The sequence below is a fragment of the Ovis aries genome, chromosome 13 (assembly GCF_016772045.2).
Source record: "Ovis aries strain OAR_USU_Benz2616 breed Rambouillet chromosome 13, ARS-UI_Ramb_v3.0, whole genome shotgun sequence".
Taxonomy (NCBI): Eukaryota; Metazoa; Chordata; class Mammalia; order Artiodactyla; family Bovidae; genus Ovis; species Ovis aries.
In genome coordinates, this window is record NC_056066.1 from 26,013,473 (window position 1) to 26,028,180 (window position 14,708).

The 14,708-nt window shown below is 42.4% G+C and overlaps 1 protein-coding gene across 1 annotated transcript in view; it reads left to right on the top strand.

Moving 5' to 3' along the window:
• MYO3A (myosin IIIA) overlaps window positions 1-14,708 on the top strand; it is a 171,578-nt gene that overhangs the window by 153,699 nt on the left and 3,171 nt on the right. The window contains exons 31-33 of the mRNA XM_027976633.3: window positions 5,114-5,220; window positions 10,962-11,002; window positions 12,589-12,732. Coding sequence (XP_027832434.1) covers window positions 5,114-5,220; window positions 10,962-11,002; window positions 12,589-12,732 — 292 coding nt within the window. The remainder of the gene's footprint in view (window positions 1-5,113; window positions 5,221-10,961; window positions 11,003-12,588; window positions 12,733-14,708) is intronic.

Below are 14,708 nucleotides of genomic sequence, written 5' to 3' on the forward strand. Positions count from 1 at the left end.
AGCTCAACATTCAGAAAACGAAGATCATGGCATCTGGTCCCATCCCTTCATGGGAAATAAATGGGGAAACAGTGGAAATAGTGGCTGACTTTATTTTTCTGGGCTCCAAAATCACTGAAGATGGTGATTGCAGCCATGAAATTAAAAGACACTTACTCTTTGGAAGGAAAGTTATGACCAACCTAGGCAGTTTATATTTGGAGAAGGCAATGGCAACGCACTCCAGTACTCTTGCTTAGAAAGTCCCATGGACAGAGGAACCTGGTGGGCTGCAGTCCATGGGGTCACAGAGAGTGGGACATGAGTGACTTCACTTTCACTTTTCACTTTCATGCATTGGAGAAGGAAATGGCAACCCACTTCAGTGTTCTTGCCTGGAGAATCCCAGGGATGCGGGAGCCTGGTGGGGTGCCGTCTGTGGGGTCGCACAGAGTCAGCCATGACTGAAGCAACTTAGCAGCAGCAGCAGCAGCAGCAGCAGCAGCAGCAGCAGCAGCAGCAGCAGCAGCAGGCAGCATATTAAAAAGCAGAGATATTACTTTGTCAACAAAGGTCTGTCTACTCAAGGCTATGGTTTTTCCAGTGGTTATGTACAGATATGAGAGTTGGACTGTAAAGAGAGCTGAGCATGGAAGAATTGATGCTTTTGAACTGTGGTGTTGGAGAAGACTCTTGAGAGTCCCTTGGACTGCAAGGAGATCCAACCAATCCCTCCTAAAGGAGATCAGTCCTGGGTGTTCATTGGAGGGACTGATGTTGAAGCTGAAACTCCAGTACTTTGGCCACCTCATGGGAAGAGCTGACTCATTTGAAAAGACCCTGATGCTGGGAAAGATTAAGGGCCAGAGGAGAAGGGACAACAGAGGATGAGATGGCATCACTGACTCAATAGACATGGGTTTGGGTGGACTCCGGGAGTTGGTGATGAACAGGGAGGCCTGGCGTGCTGGTGGTTCATGGGGTCGCAAAGAGTTGGACATTGAGTGACTGAACTGAACTGAATTCTGTGTTTTTTAAAAGGCCAATTGGAAAAAATGACTAACAGTCAATAAATAATTTTCTAAAATTTGGCTCTTATGAAAAAAAGTTAATGTAGGTTTTCACCTCAGGCTATATACTTAAATATTTTTTTCTGGTAGATTAAGACCAATATGATCTTGAAAAAAAAAACCAAGAGGTTATTGGGGGTCTTTTAAATGCCACCCCTGAGTTTTCCTTATTCTTCAGCCAAGTAAGCATGTATTTTTGTTGTGTGACTATCTTCTTAGTCCCGTGGATGGTCATACGCAGGACATGTGCTCACGGCTCGGTGTGAGACTCAGCACAGGCGGCACTCTTCAGCCACTGTGAGCATCATTGTGTGCGTTCCCCCTGTGTTTCTGGTGGGGTGTGCTCCTGTATGTATGCAGGATGGCTGGGAGTGAGGGAGACGCTAACTCCATGGACCAGAACAAAACTCACTAGCCTCTGGGGATTCTAATCCATGACCTCTGCCCAACAGAGGAGATGGGAGTAAATGACAGATAGGTAGTGAGCACTTCCAAGAGACAGATGGTGGTTCAGAGGGGACGTCCGTGGGTCTCACCACACAAGCAGAGCTGCTTCATTCTCCCCTGTTTCTCCTGAGACCTTAATTTAGAAGAGAATGTGAGGGGCAGGCTGGGAGCACCTCTTCCCCAAACCTAAGACTGTAAGTGAAAAGCTAAATGCTCACTTTACGAGATCCTGATGCAGAGTTCTCAAATCTGAGGGGACAGAGAGCTCAAAGCCCATGAGCTGTAGGAGGACAGATCTGACTTGGCTCTGGGGCATCGGTGGTCAGCTGGTGGAAAAAAGAGCCAAAGGGGGACTTCTCTGGCAGTCCAGTGGTTAAGGCTTTGCCTCCCCGTGCAGAGGGCAGCAAATTCGATCCCTGGTGGGGGGGTTAAGATCTCATATGCCTTGTGGCCAAAACACCAAAACATAAAGCAGGAACAATATTGTAACAAATTCAGAAGACTTTTCAAAGGGTCCACATCAAAGGGGGGAAAAGGAAAAAGGAAAGGAAGAGCCAAAGTAATTGTTGAGCAGGTTCAGATGGGGGTGGGGCTGGCAGCTGCCTTCTGAGGAGGTCACAGGGAGCCTGGAGACAGATCCAGTGAACACTAAGGCACGCCTGAAGTGCTCTGGATACTTTGAGCAGAGGCACCTGCCCTTGTAACGCATCACCTCAGGAAAACTCCAAAGAAGGAAGGAAGGAAGGAAAACAAGTGGTCGGATCTGGAACGAGCAAGAGAAGTGAAAATATCTCTGGGAACTCAGAGCATGAGGCAGTGCAAGGCAGCAAGGAGCGCAGAGGGACTGAATCATCTACACAAGCTCGGAATCGGCACGCAGTTCTCTCCAAGCGCACCTAGCCTGGCTGAAGGGCAGACAAGGTGAAAGGCAGAGAGAGCAGCTTCCCGAAGGCAAGTTGCAATCCAAACTATGGTGAATCCTGCCTTTAACACATAGCCATGAGCATTCCTCCCTTCTAAGATTTCCTCTGGGTCCTTATATTGCTTCAAGTTCACAGACTGTCCATTTGTGAATAGAAATTTACCAGAACTGAAAAACAGATTTCTTAAGGAAGAAACAGTAACACCAATGCATTTCTATGCTGCTAATATCTGATTTAGACATGTGATACTTCGGCAAATTATATTCTGCATGTTTACTTAAGTAAAATAGTATAATTATTATGAAATGAGAATAATGCTGAAATTAATTTTCTAGAGCAAATATTGGCAATGAGTTTTAAGTCTGTCTTCTGCCTTCTGAATGCAAAATGTTGATATTTGTCCTTTCATTATTTTTTAAATGTGCATTCCTGACAGACTCAAACACTTAATGAAATTATTAGTGGAACTACAATATAAATAAGTGTTTTACCTTCTGGCTATTTAATATAGCAACAACCTTTAAGAGCTAATATGTATCATGCACGTCACCCAGAATGCTCACAAACCTAATTGTTCTACTGCCAACATTGATGTGTTGCTGGTAATTTGTGATTATAAATGTTCATGTCACTTTTATAATTAAGGAGTTAGGATGATGTTGGCAGGCAATGTTTGTATGCCCCCAAAGGAACAAAACTTTAGAAGGCAAAATAAACTTGTGCCTTTCTGAAATATTTGTATGCTGATAACCTCAAGGGCAAAAAAATACTAAATATTCTGGGGAGGTTTAATCTGAATGATCATACTCTATTGAGTACATTCCTCAATAATTTTCACCTACTGGCTGCCCACATTATATGATCATAGCTGAAGGGAAGACACCTCTTAAGATAATTCAGCCCAAGCTTCACATTATCTTGGTGAAGAAAAAAGTTAATTCTGCAAGATATAAGAATTAATCAGAAATTCTGAAAATTCAACACCTTTTGAGATTATATCTGTAATATGCTCATTCCCTCATGCATGTTTATAATTTTATATAAATGTGACCATCCCATACATTCCAGGATTCTTTTGAATTCATTACTTTAAAAATTTTCTCTCTGGCATCTATAAACGTGATCTCATGTATCAAGATCTCATTTTCTTTTGTTTTATTCCAAAAGTAACGTAATGAATGATTGTCCTGCTCTTCTCTGGTCCACGTTGTTCCACACCAACTAGCTGATCTTTGTCATCCAGCAATTTCCCATACATTTAAAAATGAATGAGGTGGATAACATTAGGATGTGAATGCTCTTGTGATAAGTTTATTCACACAGTGGGCTGTGGCTGGGACTAGGAAGTTAGCTGTCTGTGAGTCTCCATCCTGGTTAGAGTTGTTTTATGCTGGCAGTCATGGCTGCTTACACATATAAGTATGAGATATTCTTTGATTTGATTAGATTTGACTTGATTTGATTAGAAAGATTTGGAACAATTCCGTTTCTCTGTGTATTTCTACCTCTGAGGATTAGGAATTATTGTTGCCCCATTATTATATGCAGTAATGAGCTAGTGATACCCTTAAAGTCCTGCTAGAAAATGTGTGCTCAGATATCTGTTGAATATAGGCCATTCCCCACTAAGCACCTTCACCCCACTCCTTGCCCAACTTTAAAATATTTTTCGTGCAGGCATTCCTGCACAGATGCGCTCAGGGATGGAGATCAAGAATCATGAAATGTAGACAGAAATTCTTTGTAAGAGGCCTAGTGTTAGTCACTCAGTCCTGTCTGACTCCTTGCAACCCCATGGACTGTAGCCTGCCAGGCTCCTCTGTCCATGGGCTTCTCCAGGCAAGAATACTGGGGTGGGTAGCCATTCTCTTCTGTAGGGGATCTTCCCGACCCAGGGACCAAACCCAGGCCTTCCACGTTACAGGCAGATTTCTTTACCGTCTGAGCCACCAGGGAAGCCCCAAGAGACCTGTTAGTTCTGTGCATAAAAAGCCATTTGTAAGGAGCACTGACTGCCAAGTGTGAAGACCATCAGGAGCTCTGATGATGCTGCTACAGATTTGAGAACTTGGCTCTGTGGAAGAGTAAGGGAAGGAGGACAAACTTAATTCTTTCTTTCCCAGCATTTTTAAAGTCCAGTCTGAACATCCTAGTAGTTTGAGATTCTAAATATTGATGAAAGACTAGATTAGACTTTTAGAAAAGAGGCCCGCCTACAGACTAGCAGTCCCTTGATTTGGGCCATGATATGAGGTGGTGCTTTAGACTGAGGATCATGCAGTGTGTGGATGGATGGATGGGTGGATGAGTAGATGAATGGATAGAGAGGTGGGTCACTGTTTAAGGCCAGCAACAGGGGATTCTGTGAGCGTTATCCTCCTTTTCTAAGATTTTATGGCAGTTTTTCTCCTTGCCCACCCGACTCATCCTCTGAGCTGCTATTCCATGTTACCAAACTCTGCAATTCTTTCCTTCCTCTTCCCCTTACTTCTCAAAGTCCTAGATCATCAGACAATTGGAAGGAAGCATGTGGTGAGGATTATGATAAGGGTTGGTGGGAGCAACAAAGGAATTTCTTCTATCAGTTTTAGCCCCAGTTGTATATATATAATTTGTTCTTTAACCTTAAAGGAAAACATTGCTTAATAATACCTTTGATAATGGAGTCCTTATTTATGATCACCTTTCTTGTAGGTATCTCAAAAGGAGAGGAGCCAAAAATACTGAGACCCCCAAGGCGGCCCCGAAAACCCAAAACACTAAATAACTCTGAAGACTCCACATACTATTCTCTGCTTCATGTAAGTGTGTGTGTTAGGTGCTTAGTTGTTCATGTCCATCTCTTTGTGAGCTCATGGACTGCAGCCCGCCAGGCTCCTTTGTCCTTGGAATTCTCCATGCAAGAAAACTGAAGCGGGTAGCCATTCCCTTCTCCAGAGCATCTTCCCCACCCAGGGATTGAACCTGCGTCTCCTGCATTACAGGCAGATTCTTAACCTTCTGAGCCACCACTGGCTTGATCTCATTATCAGATGGGAGCTGTAGTGTCTCCTCTACTGGCCAGTAAGGAAACTGACCACACAGTCCTGTCAAGAGGGAGGGCTCTTTGAGGGAGACACTCGTTGGCTTCTCCTTCCTGGCCCCTCCCTGGCTGATGAGCTGGATACTTGCCTGTCCTCTAGTCTCTCTTCCTCAGGGTCCACCCCTTCCCCACAGGCCTGTGGCCTCCTAGGAGTTTTCTCTGCTAGTCCTTGAATCTGAACCGATATGCAAATATCAACTCAGATAGAGAAGAGCATCACAGCAGGAGCTCTCCAGAGAGGGACCTTAGCGTGAAAGGGTGAGTCTCCAAGGAAGGGACGGGGAGAAGGAGATACTTATCGAGGACCCTTTAAATTCTAGGTTCAGAGTGATGTGTATTCACGAGCATTGTGAGATCGAATTCTAGAAAGAGCCTGAAGGGTGGCATCCCCATCTCCTGGATCAGGATTCTGAGACATGGATGAGTCACTTCTGAGCGCTGAGGGCCATTCCCTGTACTCAGGTCTTCTGATTCCACATCTGTTGAGTCATAGTGAGCAGCCTGGGAGCTCTTGGCATCACCCCCACCGGCCTGTCCTTCCTCTCAGATTCCTGTTCTTCCATTAATCCACCATCCACCTGGTTACCTACACCAGGAAACTGGGGGGCAGCCTGAGTCTTGCCTGCTGTCTCAAACCCAACATCGGATCAGTCACTCGAAAGCGTGTCTTCTCCCCACAAAGGCTGGCTCTGATTCATCCTCCTCTGGCCACCTTGGCAACTACTTTATTCCAGACTATCTCATTCCTCACCTGGATAGTTCAGACCCCACCTAATTGCTTCTAATCTCAGCCTCTGTAGTCCATCTCGCCCTGCATAGCGCCTTTAATAGCCTGGCCACTCCTGCATGAAATCCAGATGCCTTCCTTGTTGGACCAGGGACAGCTCTTCCTCCCAGCCCCACTGACCAGAGTTACCTACTGGCATCTCTGCCATTGCACAGCCTCCCATGCCCCCGAGTCTTTTGCTCCTGCTGGTCCTTCTATTTGGAATACTTATTCCCTTCCCCTTCCCCCTGCATGGTTGAGAGAGCAACAATTCTCCATGTCCCACAGAACCCAGCGAAGGTTTCCTGTGAATTGGAATTGTCTATCTCCGCGGTATCAAATGAAGCTTAACTTCCAGGCCAGCCCTCTCCTAGTCCTCTTCCTTCTCTCTGGTGGTTTCTCTCCAGTTTCTTTGGAAGGGTCCTGTTCTCCTTGGTGTTGCCTGGGATTCAATCTTAGATTCTCTTCTCATCCCATTATCTTCAGACATTCTCATCAGCTGCCATGACCTCAGTTTCTACCAATTCCTGAATCCTGGTCTCTGGCTCAGACCTCCCCCTCTCTCCAAACTCAAATATCAAAATGCCTAGTGTTCATTTTACACATTCTATGTGATGGACAAAGGCACCCATACATGTATATGTATGTGTGTGTGTGTGTGTGCATATGCACATCTACATACTATGGATACACATATACACACACACAGAGACCTATATACTATAGGTCCAGGCTCACACACGCATATGCAGGCACAGAGGTTTTATTGAGATGTAAGTCACATGCCATATAATTTATCCATCTAAAGTATACAATTAAATGTTTTTCAGTGTAAAAACAGAGTTGTACAACCATCACCACAATTTCACTTTATTTTTTAAATTATTTTCAAAATACAACTTTTAATTGAAATATAGTTGATTTACAATGTTGTAAATCAGTATATATATTAAATATATATAGCTGACTCACAAGTGAGTCCCAAATCCCAAGAAGATTACTTTGTCATCATACTGTTATTTTTTAAATTAATATAAAGTATTTTCATACATCTTAAATTATCAGTGACTGCAATCTGTTTTATAGCCCTGACTCTTGAAATCTGTGGCTGCAATGAAACATAAAACATAGAAAACTAGTATATTATTATAAGTAAAAACACACCATGGGCTCATGTTTAGCTGGATTTGGGGAGGTTACACATTAAGTGAAATTTAAGCTGTGATGGAGCCCCATCCCCTTTAAACATTAAAACATATTCTGTACTTTTAAATGGTTTTCATGAACATCATTCTAAAATATGCTGCATATTTTAGGCCTTCTTTTCATGACCCAGGCCACTGTAGTCAGCAAAAATGTTTGTACTTTATTCACATCTGTGCTTATCAAAGAACCTGCCTGACAGTCGTATCTGAAGCAGCACCTGCTTCTGTATTTGCCTGGCCCAGCTTCATATTTCTTCATAGCAGGTATAAATATGTATCTGTGTGTTTCCTGTCTGACTCTCCCCTGTGGACTAAAAGCTCCAGGAAGACAGAGACTTTGCTCCTTCTTATAGCCCCATTGTTGCTCATCATGAGCCTATTTGCTAAAAAAAACACAGGACATATTTAGAGAAGATTCTCGGCGCTGCCAGACTGTGGACATGACACCCCTTGTGCTTGCCTGACATGAGCAGCTGTGCTGACAGGTGTCTCGCCTGTTGATACAGCTTTTGTTTCTCCTTGGACATTGCCATTGACTGTGATCATCCCAGCTGCCTTCACACCAATACCAGCTCTCTTCTGTGATGGGATTCTCTTAACCTCCTACATCTAGGAAATGTTGCTGTTGAATCATGGCTTTGAGGAGAGAATGTTAGCTGAATACTTCGCTCTGTTCTCACGGGGTGTGGTGTCTGCTCTAACTTCCAGAAATTGTGTGGCCATCAGCAAAATGACTCAGGGCCAACAGCTTCCTCAAAAAATGAGTGATGGACACAGTCCCATCACAAGCCCCTTCTGGTCCCATTATTTTTCTGGAGTCTTCCCCGAACCATAGTAGTGGGTGGTTTGATCACTCCCAGGTCCCTTTTTTTTAATGTCTGCATTTTGGCTACTGTCTTAATCCTTGTGAAGACCTCTGAATACATAATGCATTCATGTATTTCCAAAAGGAAAGTAAGAGTGTGTCCATCATGTTGTAATGGAGGTGAATTTTCAAGTTTTACCATAAAGCAAATTTCTTTATGTCACATGGGAAGGAGAAGGTGTAAAATGCAGTGGCCAAGGAAGGGTTTCTTCAGAGTCTGCTGAGCTCAGACCTCTGTTCTTTCAAAAGCTTCCTCAGAATACGTCCTCACCAGATCTCATTCTTAGTCATCTCTGTTTCCTTGTCTTTCTTCTTTACCCTGGTTTGGCAAGAACCTGCCACAGGATGTTTGGTTCTTTATTTGCATTTTAAATTTCAGGTTTGCAATTTGTCATATCAAAACTTTAATTGAGGACTTCCCTGTGGTCCAGCAGTTAACATGCCATACTTCTAATGCAGGGAGCATGGGTTCAGTCTGTGGTCAGGGAATTAAGATACTGCGGGTCATGCAGTGTGGCCAAAATATAAATAAATAAAAATTAAAATATAATTTAAAAAGCCTAATTCAAGACATCATTGGTCTTAGCAATTCAAACATGCCTCATTTTATTGTGCTTCACAGGTACTGTTTTTTTGTATTTTACAAGTTGAAGTTTTGTGGAAACCATTCAGAAAGTCTATTGGCACCGTTTCCCCAACACAATTTGCTCACTTCCTGTCTCTGTGTCCCATTTTGGTAATTTTTGAAATATTTAAGACCCTCTACCAGCATTTTAAAGGCATTTTTAGCAATAAAATATGTTTAAATTTTTAAATTAAGGGATGCATTTTTTAGGCATAATGCTATTGTGCACTTTATAATAGGCTATAGTGTAGTATAAACTGGGCTTCCCTGGTGGTGCTAGTGGTAAAGAACCCTCCTGCCAGTGCAAGAGAGATGTGGGTTCGATCCCTGGGTCGAGAAGATCCCTTGGAATGGGAGATAGCAACCCACTCCAGTATCTCGCCTGGAGAAATCCCGTGGACAGAGGAGCCTGGAAGACTACAGTTCGTAGGGTCGCAGAGTCGGGCACGACTGAAGCGACTTAGCACTCACGCACACAGCATAAACCGGCCATACCACACAGCACGTGGGATCTCAGTTCCCCAACCAGGGGTCTAACTCACATCTCTTGCATTGAAAGTGCAGAGTCAACCACTGTACTGCCAGGGAAGTCCCATGTAAATGTAACTTTTATGCACCAGGAAACCAAAATAAAATTGTGTGGCATGCTTTATTATGATACTCGCTTTATTGCTGTGGCCTGGAACCAAACCTGCAATATCTCTGAGATGAGTATGTAAGTGCCCCTAATATAAAGGCCCCCAGTGATAAAATGCCTATTAAATCCTCTTCTAGGTGGTACAGTATCCTTCTTCATGATGAAGAATGCCATCACATAGATCCCTAACTTTAGCCCTAGAGCCTAGGAAACTAAGAGACAATGAAATGTAAAGCTCTGTCTTAAAGTTCAGATTTATCTCTCTTTGTTCCTTATTTACAGCTCCTATTTTATCTCTTTGACTACATAATTGCTTCTATTATAAGCCATTTTAAATAATTTTGGGAAAAATATGCCACAGAATTACATTTCATAAGCGTACTCTAGCACAGATGAGAGCGAAAAAACAGTGCAGACAATATTTCTTCCTCTAAGAATTCAGTAACTGAGAACCAACTTGTACATAGTATCTCCCAGACAGAAATACTGATCCAGAAGAAAATGTGGTCCTTGCCAGAGCAGAGCAGTATTTGATTCTTGGCTATAGAAAGAGGATCTCTGATACTCAGCATCATTCAGCATCTCTTCAGATTATAGAAAACTGCTGTTGAGAACAAGAGAGACATTTTTTCAGATAATGGATCAAGGAGGCAGGACCTCTCAGATTAAAGCAGGAACACCACCCTGGTCCCAGGGGCTCGTTAGCTGAAGTGCTGGAGGCCATTGTACCTCTCTGCTGGTACGTCCTTGTTTGTAAGCACCTCCTAGACTAGGGCTCTGGGTCAGGAATGTGAAGTTAAAAGGAAATGTTAAGGACAGGAATGTCTTTGGTGTCCTGCCCCTTACATTGTTATTTCCAGAATGATCCACTCCCAGACTTGATGCAGGTAAGCATTCACTTCTACCTCATCCACTGGCTACAATACCAACCAATAAGAAGAAAGCAAACTATGAACTTTTTGACTCATCTAACGTTTTAGGGTATTAAAATGATAAACGATGAGAAAAAAGTGATTTGGTGTATCTATAAAGATAACTTGGGAAAACCCTTCCTATTGACAAACCATTATTATTAATAATTGCCATTTTTATTATCTTGCATTTTTAAGGTGTCAATCAACTTGATTGATTTACATTAGTGTTTCCACAATTATAATATCTTCAGCTTGTTTGCAGTATTTGTTTCCTTAGCCTAAAAGACATATATACTCTTTTCAACATGTAAATATAAAAGTTCAAATATCTTGAGCTAGAACCCAGTGAAAAATAATCTTATATATTAATACTATAGTAATATATCCATTACTTATATTAAGATCACAATATTATATAGATTATTTTTAATTATTCTGTTCCCTTTAGAAATCAATCCAAGAAGAAAAACGAAGACCAAGGAAAGATAGGTAATTATTATTTTTAAATTTTAATAACTCATCAAACCAAAATATAAATCTATATGTTCAAATTATGTTTAAAGGCCACCTATTTTATATGCATAGATTTGGAAAGTGTTGTGCTATCAATAAATGTTTAAATATGGAGTTTATATGTAATCTATAAGATCTTGCCTATTGGAAACATATATTGAGCTAAACCCAGAGCAGTAGGTGGCTCAGTGGTAAAGAATCCATCTGCCAATGCAAGAGGCACAGATCTGATCCCTGGGTTGGGAAAGACCTCCCTGGAGAAGGGCATGGCAATCCACTCCAGTATTCTTACCTGGGAAATCCCATGGACAGAGGAGCCTGGCGGACTACAGTCCACGGGGTCCCAAAGACTCAGACGTGACTTAGGACTGAGCGCAAGCAGAAACGCAGTGCATGGTACATATGCTGCGGACTCAAGACAGTTTTGAATAAATTGTGCCATCCAATACAGAATTGTCCTTTCTTGTCCCATTACTATGGTTTTGATTGAGCTATTTGAACATGCTCATGTTCATGAGCTTTCTTTCCCCAAACTCCTTTGTACTTTTTTGTTCTTCAACACGCGCTAAATCTTACATTTTATTAATATAATGGTTATGGATTTGTCAGGAAGATGAGGTTTCTGACACCTGTGTATGTGGCCTACTTCAATTCAAACTATTTCCCTTTCCCTGTAACATTTCAGTCCACGCTTTTAATATCATCCCACTATTTCAATCAACTAATTTCCAGACAGTGCTCAAAACAATTGAGAGTTCTGAGAAGCATGAGTGGACACAGAGTTCCCTGTTTATGAATTGGTGGCATTCTGAAAATGTGTTTGCAAATTGGTTATCTGAACTTGAAAGAGCTTTTCCCCAAAGGACTGTAACACCTGGTAGTTTTCCAGACCTTTACCTCTTGACCTCGGATGAAGTCCCGTCAGATTACAGAGTACCCAGGAACCGGAAGCATAGCTTGAGTAGATCCACGAATGAAAATGGTTGGGGACACACCCCTGCATGTGTGTCATGTGCAGAAATTAAAATCTAGTGCAGAAGTTAATCCCCCAAAGACCAGGAGATAGGGAAGGACAGGGGTTGCCTGTGAAGGAAGTCAGGTAAGATCATGACGCCCTGTGTGCATCTTTAGGCCAATGGATAAATCTGGGAAATGGTTGTGCTGGGACATAAAGGTCAACTTTCCTCATAGTGGCCCAAGTTGTGCTCATAGTGGCCCAAGTTGTGCTCATAGTGCTCACAGTTGTGAGCCGTGGCCAAATGAGTATTTAAATCACTAACTATCTGGTAGCTGCTAGTTTTGTGCCAAGTTGGATGTGGTAGAAGTTGGAAAAGCATTTCCAGCAGCTATATACTCTCTTAAAGGTAAGAGGTGAGTGATTTTTCTTTTTAACTTATGGTATGTACTATTTTTTGCACATCGCAAGACTTCTCTCATTCCTATTAGCATGCATGTATGACTCGATTACTGTAAATATTAATACTTTAAATGAAGAAACTGAGTATCTTATAAGTTTCGGCGAGTGGACAGCCTGATTCTATGGTGTGTTTGGTCATTTGCAGTCAGGGGAAATTATTAGATCTGGAGGATTTCTATTATAAGGAGTTCTTGCTCAGTCATCCTGGACCAAAGGACCACAACCCTAGTTTAAGAGAACGAAGACAACAGCAAGAACTCCAGAACCAATGTTTCAAAGCTGATGAAAGGTAATAAATATATGTTAAAAGTACAGCATTTTGAATGTTATACTCACCATTCCATTTCTAGAGCACTTTCATTTATGTATGGACTAATCAGGCTACAGTCCATGCGGTCACAAAGGGTTGAATATGACTGAAGTGATTAAGCTTGCTAGCTTAATGACAAAGTGTTCTTACTGAATATTGCATCTTGTGATTGACACATTGTTTAAAAGTAAAATCAAGGATTATGGAGGTAATCAGATATCGCAGTTTTTCTACCACAATCTCAGTGTTTACTTGTTTTCTTGGTGTAATCATCAATAGAATCTCCTTTTAAAATACCTCAGTTTTGATGATAATGATATGGTCATACTGCTGCTGCTAAGTCACTTCAGTCGTGTCCGACTCTGTGCAACCCCAAAGACGGCAGCCCATCAGGCTCCACCATCCCTGGGATTCTCCAGGCAAGAATGCTGGAATGGGTTGCCATTTCCCTCTCCAATGCATGAAAGTGAAAAGTGAAAGTGAAGTTGCTCAGTCGTGTCCGACTCTTAGCGACCCCATGGACTGCAACCTACCAGGCTCCTCCGTCCATGGGATTTTCCAGGCAAGAGTACTGGAGTGGGGTGCCATTGCCTTCTCTGATGGTCATACTAACTGTAAGCAATACCTGTCTTCAATAGTAGCCACAACCTGTGTTTAGGCTCTAAACAATGTAATTTTATTTACTTACTGGTTTCTTGATGATGCTATGTAATTTCTCAGAATTGATGATGTCAGACCAAAAAAAAATATTTGGGAGAAAATTTCATACAGAAATGTGTGTTTTGGATATGATTTTCACTTTGCCACCAGCTTTGATATTTAACTTAAACCATTTGTAGCTCACTTAGAATTTGGGGAATCTTTTTTTCTTTCCTCAAAAAATTCTTGGTAAAGTTTTGAAATTGAGGGCACATAATAAGGTGGACATGTGGTATATGAAAAATGGGAGCAACACCAGGCAATATAAAGCTGGTTTTCCAACATTCTAAGTGAACATCCTGTGGCCCAGAGCACTCAGATGCCTCACCCACCTCTTTGACAATGTGACGTGTGGTTAAGAGAAGAGGCTTTAGAGTCTTAGATTTGGTTCCCGATTCTGCTACTTAGTTACTGAGTAACTTTGCTCATGTTGCTGGGCCTCTCTAAGCTTCTGTTTCCACATCTGCAAAAGGATTCACTAGTTGCTTCTCCCTGTTGTTGGAGAGATGAAATGAAATGATGAATTCGGATGTGATTAATGCCAGACATGGTGCCAGGGAGTTGTTCCATAAATGGTGGCCGTCATTCTCTTTGTTGGCTTGTCCAGAACCAACCTGAACAATGATTTCTGCCCCTTGTCTCCAAAAGAAGATGTATTCTTCCATCTCAGAGCCGAGAACTGTTAACAGGTTGGAGCTTAGAGACGCTCTGGTCCAACAACAGAGCTCTATATGGGAGCACACCAAGTGCCCAAGAGATTAAAGGATGTGCCCAAAGTCCCACATTGTGTGCATGAACTGACATCCAAGAGCTTTCAATCCTGGCTCACTTGGCTTCTCACTGACTTAGTTGCTTCCAATTTTGACAAGCCAGTCTGAATCCTCTCCAGTGTGTTCTCCCCTCCCCCAGCAGCAGACACACATCTGCTGTGAACCTGTTCTATCCTGACATTCCAGTGGCACCTAAGGATGTGAAGTCAGCATTCACTAGACTAGAAGCTGGAAGCCCGCATCAGTGGAGTGCTCAGTTGTGCTCTTATCTTGTCTTTAATCTCATTTACTCTTTCTAGGAGCTGGGACTCGCGGGGGGTGTGAGTGGGGGAGTTACTCTCACCGTCCTTTTTCATAGATGAGGAGGCTAAGCCTGCCAGGTTTCATACTGCATATAGTCACCTAGATAATAAGTAATGGAAGTAAAATTTGAGCACTGGCCTTTGTGCGTTTGGAGTTGATGACTTTAGGCACCCACACTGGGTG